We start from the raw sequence: 6,857 nt of genomic DNA on the forward strand, positions 1-6,857 counted from the left end.
CTAACACAACACTGTAAAGCAATTATACTCCAATGAAGTTGTTTTAAAAAAAAGGGTGGGGGCGGGAGAACCGCCCCCCAAAGAAAGCCTGGCCAAGCAGACCCTGCCATCTGGTCTCCTGGGGGACCCGCAGGGGAGCGGCCGGCCAGGGTTGGGATCGCGGTCGCAGCGCCCCCTCCCGGCCTGGGCCCCGCAGTGCCCCGCGGACTCGGGGCTCCTGCGGTGTGTAGAGGGGGCCGGGCGTCTACGGGGCGGGGACTCGGGGACACGCAGGCTGGGCGGTCCCGAGTGGCCCCCTTCCGGCGCAGCTCGCTGGCCTCTTTCCCGGAGTGTCGGTGCCGCCTATGGCCGAGGTGCTGGAGCCCGATCCCGGGGCAGCCGAGGGCTCGGAGGCCCTCGCGGAGACGCCAGGCTGGGAAGCCCCGGAGGACGCGAGTCCCCAGGTAGGCTCCACCCGCGGGCGCGAAGAGTGAGGGCCGGGGGTGGGGGCAGCGTGGGGCTGTCCTCGAGGTGATCTTCAATGCGGCCGGAGGGTCCCACAGGTTTAACTTAAAAGCACATTTTTAAAAATGGTCAGAGTCCCGAGCTCCATTCCTGCACAAACGGGAAGATGCAGTCGGTAAGCCGTAGTTACTACCCCCAGGTACTGGCCACATCTCAATATCTTTGCGGTAAAAAAAAAAACAAAAAAAAACGACCACGTCCCAAAACCTGTGATGGGACCCTCCGGGCGGGGGCGGAACAGTTGCTTGCTTTTAACCTGAATTGAGCCGACTCTCCCTACCCCTGCTTGTGGGGCAGAGGGCGCCGGCGTCTCTAATCCAAAAATGGGAGCCGCGGGGGAGGAGCCCTGCCCGGTGCTGGGAAGCCAGAACCTCCGGCCAGACCGCAGGGGAGCACAGCCCCTGGACTGGCCGTCCCAGGTGGACCCGAGATCAAGGTACCTGTACTGTTGCATCTCACGTTCTGCCTTCTTCGAATTGCTTCCCCAAGTTCCCCCTGTTCCATCTTAGCCTGGAAGTTATGAGATCCGACACTACGGACCTGCGAAGTGGGTCAGCACTTCGGTTGAGTCTATGGACTGGGATTCGGCCATGCAGACTGGCTTCACAAGGCTGAACAGCTACATTCAAGGCAAAAACGAGAAAGGTGAAGGCAGTTTACCTTGTAATTATACACACTGTATTGTGGTTGAGCGCCCTGGCTTATTGAGTTTTTGCTGATTAAATAAATATCTTTTAGAATAGAAAAATAACCAGATCATCAAAGACTTAATTTTTGGAGAGGAGGACTCTGCTCAGGACCCGAGGCGTCTAGAGGAGTGTAGTACTGGCCAGTGCTTTTTAGCCTCTGTTCTCCTTGTTTCTGATTCTGCTGGATGAACTGGGCCTCTGTGTAACTAGCATTAAGGCCTTTTCATGGCTAATGCTTTGAGATAATTTGGTGACTGGTAGGGTAAGAGACATTAGGAGGCAGGAAGGGTCAAAGAACACAAGATCCAGGGTGTCAAGATATATCTTCTGGTTTGGCTCTCATGCTATTTATGTTTTAGCATGTCACTTTGCCAGTGGGACCTCTGTTTCTGAACTGTAAAAGTAAAGAATCAACTGGACTCCCCTTCTATCCCTAAAACTATGGAATGTATTAATGAAAAATACAATAATACAGAAAGTGTTTCATGTGGGCAGTGGATAATTGTCATTTTGCCCTTATTTTATTTTAAGATGAAAATTATCTTCAAGGTTAAATATTTATGTCAAGTAAATCAAGAAACTCAGGTCAAAAAATAAGTTTTTAGGGCTTCCCTGGTGGCGCACTGGTTGAGAGTCCGCCTGCCGATGCAGGGGACGTGGGTTTGTGCCCCGGTCCGGGAGGATCCCACATGCCACAGAGCGGCTGGGCCCGTGAGTCATGGCCGCTGAGCCTGCGCGTCCAGAGCCTGTGCTCCGCAACGGGAGAGGCCACAACAGTGAGAGGCCCGCGTACCGAAAAAAAAAAAAAAAAAAAAAAAAAGTTTTTAAATGTAGTCTTAAATACACTAAATCTGCTTTCACGGTCTCCTTTGCATTTAAATATATATTTTTTGTGGCACAGAGATGAAAATAAAGATGACAGCTCCAGTGACAACCTACGTGGAGCCCGGTTCAGGTCCTTTTAGCGAGTCTACCATTACCATTTCCCTGTATATCCCCTCTGAACAGCAATCTGATCCCCCCAGGCCTTCAGAGTCAGATGTCTTCATTGAAGACAGAGCTGAAATGACAGTGTTTGTACGGTAAGTGGTAGATAATTTATAGCCTTTCTGACTGTTGGTTTTACTTGCGGGCACTCATAGTTGAGCTCCTGTGCAGCTTAGCTCCTATGCTTTTCCCCCTTCCATAAAAACAGGTCTAATGCATTTTGTGGTGTTTTCCTAGTGACTTAGTTTTATACGTTACTAAGGGTCCTTTACAAGAAATAACTAGTACATTTAAGGAGAAGGCTGATACACACGTTCCACAGATAAGACGCAATACAAATTATACACCGGACCTTCCCCGACAAAAGCAAAAGACTGCCCTTACCTGCCCTCTAGTTAAATTTGGAGAAAAGTAGCTTAAAACAATGCATGGTACCCCTCCTCTCAACTCATAGTTTCTGATAGCCTCAAACTCTTCCCTTTGTTCCCCCAGCCCAAAGGACGGCAGCTGCTTCCCGCAGTGACTGCCTCTATTGGTTGGTTTACTGGTTCCTTACTCTGACCTCACAGTGTCTGTCTCAGCGAAGTGACTGATCGATCAGCCTGCCGGCCTCCCCAGCAAGGACCGTCGTAGCCATGGCAGCACACTCAGCCCCTGAATCTGGCCCGTTCGCCTCAGAAAGGGTCGTGATTCCGTTCCCTTCCTCCCCCACTGTTACTTGCTCGGGCCCTCACCTTACAGGGACCGCAGCTAAATCCTCTTTGCTACCCCGGGGCTCGGGCACATGCCTGACACTCACCAGATACTCCGACGTTTTTAAGTCTCAGGTTCCACTTCAAGAGCCTCCCAGCTGTTCTCTCTGCCCACCAGTCTCCTCTCCCTGGCCCTCCGACCTGGAACCCCGATCGTTCTCACAACGACAGCAACAAAACCCCAACCTGTTACTGTGTTTAGAAATCTGTTGGCTTCCTCTCGCTTGCGCGTGACATTCAGACCGTTCAGGGTACGCATCACCTGCAACAGGCGGCCCAGCCTGTCTCCCTGACAACCCCCCCCCACCTCCCACCCTTCACTGAGTAGACTGAGTTCCTCCACATCTCTGTACCTTTGACCTTAGGCAAGTTCCTGAGACTTTCCTTGCCAAAAATCTCATCTGTAAAATGTGTCTAATCACCGTACCTACCTACTATCTCACAGCGAGGCCATGGAGATCCGATGAGTTAATTTACTTAAAATACTTAGAACGTGAGCATGACATCACTACCAGCTCCAGCTCCCTCTTTCTTCTCTCCCTGGAGAGCCTACTTTCATCCTTCAGGACTTAGGTCAATTGGTACCTTGTCTGTGATGCCTTCCTCAGTTTCTCCAGTCAGCCAGCCACTCGGTGCTACGATTCTACATTCTAATGACCTACTGATAGACTGTAACTTCCTCAAGAATATAGCAACATGTTACTCTGCCCATATCCTTCGGCTCCTGGTGAGGCAGGTGTGTGTGGGGGGAGGCTCAGTATATGTCTGTGTCCTGAATAAAGCCGTGGATAGATCATTGTAGAACAACGTGTATTCAGAGTACAAAAGATGATTTCTAAGTAAGAGGCTCAAGATTCGATTTCAAGGAAGAAGTGGAATCTGAAACAGATTCCCTTTGGGCAGAACATTCCTTAAGGAAATAAATAATAAATTTAGGAGCAGAAATGTTTCCTAACACATGGTTCAGAATTATCATCATCAGTCAACATGATGGAAATTATAGAACAGTTTTATCAATTTATCTTCAACGTTTTATTTTATATACATGTGCATACACAGATTCCTCTGCTTATTCAACTGGGATTTAAAAGGTACCACATGCCAGGAATGACTAGGTGCCTGGTAGACATTGTTGAACAGAACAGGCCTGGTTCGTACCCTCGAGACCTTACATCTTATCTGAAGAATGGTAGGAATGATCTTTTCCACTGGCACACTGATAATAAACCTTATGCTAAAGAAGGCATATTAGGATTGTTTTTGTGTCTGTTTTTCCTATTCTCAGCCTTCAAATTCATCATGTTTACATTTCAGCAACTCAGCTAGGTCGGTGTGCTGTCATGATTTAATCTCAGGGTATTTTTGTTTATATACTTTAAAATCTACACTTAAACTTCTATTTTCCCACTTTTTATGCAAATCGTTTGACTGTCTTTTCATCCCCATCCTCTTAGCAACCTGCTAACTGGCCCCTTCTCTCCACTGTAGTTTCCACCTCTCTGCCTATATTCTTACCCAGATCTAATCAAGTTACTTTTCTGCTTTTCCAGCATCCTTTGGAATAATCTCAAAAGGCCTTAGGATGATGTACAACGTTCCTCCTTCCAGCTCTGACTCACCTTTCTTTTTTTAAAAAAAAATTAATTAATTAATTTATTTTTGGCTGGGTTGGGTCTTTGTTGCTGCACGCGGGCTTTCTCTAGTTGCGGCGAGCGGGGGCTACTCTTCGTTGCGGTGCGCGGGCTTCTCATTGCAGAGCACGGGTTCTAGGCACGTCGGCTCAGTAGTTGTGGCATGTGGGCTCAGTAGCTGTGGTGCACGGGCTTCGTTGCTCCGCGGCATGTGGGATCTTCCCGGACCAGGGCTCGAACCTGTGTCCCCTGCCTTGGCAGGCGGATTCTCAACCACCACGCCACCAGGGGAGTCCTGACTCACCTTTCTGACCTCATTTTATGCCTCACTATGAAATTGCTTTGGATTTCAGGACTTTTGTTCTTTTCTTATTCCCCCCCCCCTTTCTCTGCCCAGCAAAACTATCCTCCGTTCCAGACCCAACTCAGAGACACACCTTGCCCCGATGTAATCATATCCTCAGTGTTCCCAAGCACTTTGATTCTGTCTCTGTTAGAGCTTTTCTCAGACTGTATAGAGCTGCCAAAATGTCCATCTCTTCCACATAGGGTCAAAACTTATGTTCATCTGTAATACAGTGCCTGCCCTTTTTCCAAAGAGAAAAAGAAAGATGAAATGTTCGACAGCAAATGGAAAGACTGAAAGGGAGGCTGCTAGGGGGGATTCTGTGCGGTTCTCGGACCAGCAGCATCAGCAGTACAGGAGACCGTTGGAAATGCAGGCTTTGGGGCCCCAGCCCAGACCTCCTGAACCTGCGTTTTCCCAGGTGACTCGCGTGCACATTAGAGCTTGAGAAGCACAGAGTTAGAGCACAAGATGGCATAACTTCCAACTCTGCCCAACAGCTGGGACGTATTGCCTCCTCCTGGGTCCCCTCAGTGCGTGCGAGGTCACACTGAGCCTGGGAACCAGAGGAAGGGAACAGTCAGTTCAGCTGCCAAGAGGGAGGGGCTTTGAAACCGCACTCCATCCAGGTTTCCTTGTATCAGCTCCCACTTGTCTTCTTAGACTGACATTCACATCAGTATGAAAATCATTTACGGTCATTTACTTTCTTCTTTGTAGGTCTTTCGATGGATTCTCTAGTGCCCAAAAGAATCAAGAACAACTCTTGGCATTAGCAAGCATTTTGAGGGAAGAAGGAAAAGTTTTCGATGAAAAGGTTTACTACACCGCAGGCTACAACAGTCCTTTCAAATTGCTCGATAGAAGAAATGAAGTGTGGTTGATTCAGAAAAAAGAACCCCCCAAAGAAAGGGAGTGAGAAAATGAGAAGGAAGGTCCATTGCCAGGGGCAAAACTTCTGTTTAACATAGACGTCCACATTACCCATAAGCAAAATGTGTCTAGTGTCTCTACCTGAGAGTACTACTATGAATTGAGCTTATTTCCACTGTGCCTTTTTAATGCTTGAAGCTTTAGATACACAGATAACAGGGGACAGTATTCTATAAACATGTAAATCGATCTTTATTTCTGTGAGGCTCCAGGGAAACGTCACGTTACTTCCCCCTTCTTCACTGTATCACAATCATGTTGCCTTATTTCTACTTGGATTTGTGTCAGTTGGATGTTACCTCCTCCAGATATTATCAATAAAAATGTCAAAGTTTATCCTGTGTGGAACTACAAGGCAGTCAAGCCTAGAGAACTCAAGTTCAGTTGGAAACAAAAATCAAAGTGTCTTTTGCAGGTGCCACTGTTACTTTTTCTGTTGAGCCCTCTTTGCTATCTGCCCGCTGCCCCCACCACACAAGAAAAGCTCTCACAATACTCAAAAGTGTTGCTAATATTCCGTGACAAAAAATAAATGTATGAAGTTAGGGACTTCCTATTTTATTTTGATACTCAAGAGAGGCATGTTTTTTTGGCAGAAATGTATACACACGTAGACTTTTTAAAAATTCACTTGAATTTTTAAAGTATTTTATGCAGTATTTTTATAGACTGAATCAGTATATCAAAATGATTCAGTATTCAAAGAGGGGTTTGCTGCGAAATCAAAGAGGCTGACACTTGGACCTAATTGTATTGGAACACGCTTGTCCTGGAGAAGAGTGTCAGTCAGATATCTGGAAGCCTGTCATGGGAAGGTCATAGCTTTACTGTGGGCTCCTAGTGGATGATGGTTGTAGAACGAAGAAGAAAAGCAGCTTGGAGCTCAGTGACTTCCCAATAGGTGAAGCTGCCCCACGAATGACATTACTTCCCATTGCCATCATTGTGTGTGTTCAAGCAGGCACGTGATCACTTATGTGGCAGATCTGGGTATCCAGTGGCTGAAAGGGTGGGG

The 6,857-nt window shown here is 47.6% G+C and overlaps 1 protein-coding gene across 1 annotated transcript; it reads left to right on the forward strand.

The window, feature by feature from the left end:
• Positions 1 to 251: 251 nt before the first annotated feature.
• HEBP2 (heme binding protein 2) lies at positions 252 to 6,178 on the forward strand. The gene is made up of 4 exons (XM_059083419.2): positions 252 to 443; positions 1,014 to 1,149; positions 2,095 to 2,275; positions 5,630 to 6,178. Exons 1-4 carry the CDS (start codon positions 345 to 347, stop codon positions 5,826 to 5,828), a joined length of 615 nt encoding a protein of 204 aa, XP_058939402.1. The 5' UTR covers positions 252 to 344; the 3' UTR covers positions 5,829 to 6,178.
• The last annotated feature ends 679 nt before the right edge of the window (positions 6,179 to 6,857 follow it).

The sequence above is a fragment of the Kogia breviceps genome, chromosome 13, assembly GCF_026419965.1.
Source record: "Kogia breviceps isolate mKogBre1 chromosome 13, mKogBre1 haplotype 1, whole genome shotgun sequence".
Classification (NCBI taxonomy): Eukaryota; Metazoa; Chordata; class Mammalia; order Artiodactyla; family Physeteridae; genus Kogia; species Kogia breviceps.

Excerpts from the sequence above, each read along its gene's own strand:
- HEBP2 (XM_059083419.2), top strand. The coding sequence starts at position 345 with ATGGCCGAGGTGCTGGAGCCCGATCCCGGGGCAGCCGAGGGCTCGGAG. Across the intron at positions 444-1,013 it reads CGGAGGACGCGAGTCCCCAG|CCTGGAAGTTATGAGATCCG; the intron begins GTAGGCTCCACC and ends GTTCCATCTTAG. Across the intron at positions 1,150-2,094 it reads TCAAGGCAAAAACGAGAAAG|AGATGAAAATAAAGATGACA; the intron begins GTGAAGGCAGTT and ends TTTGTGGCACAG.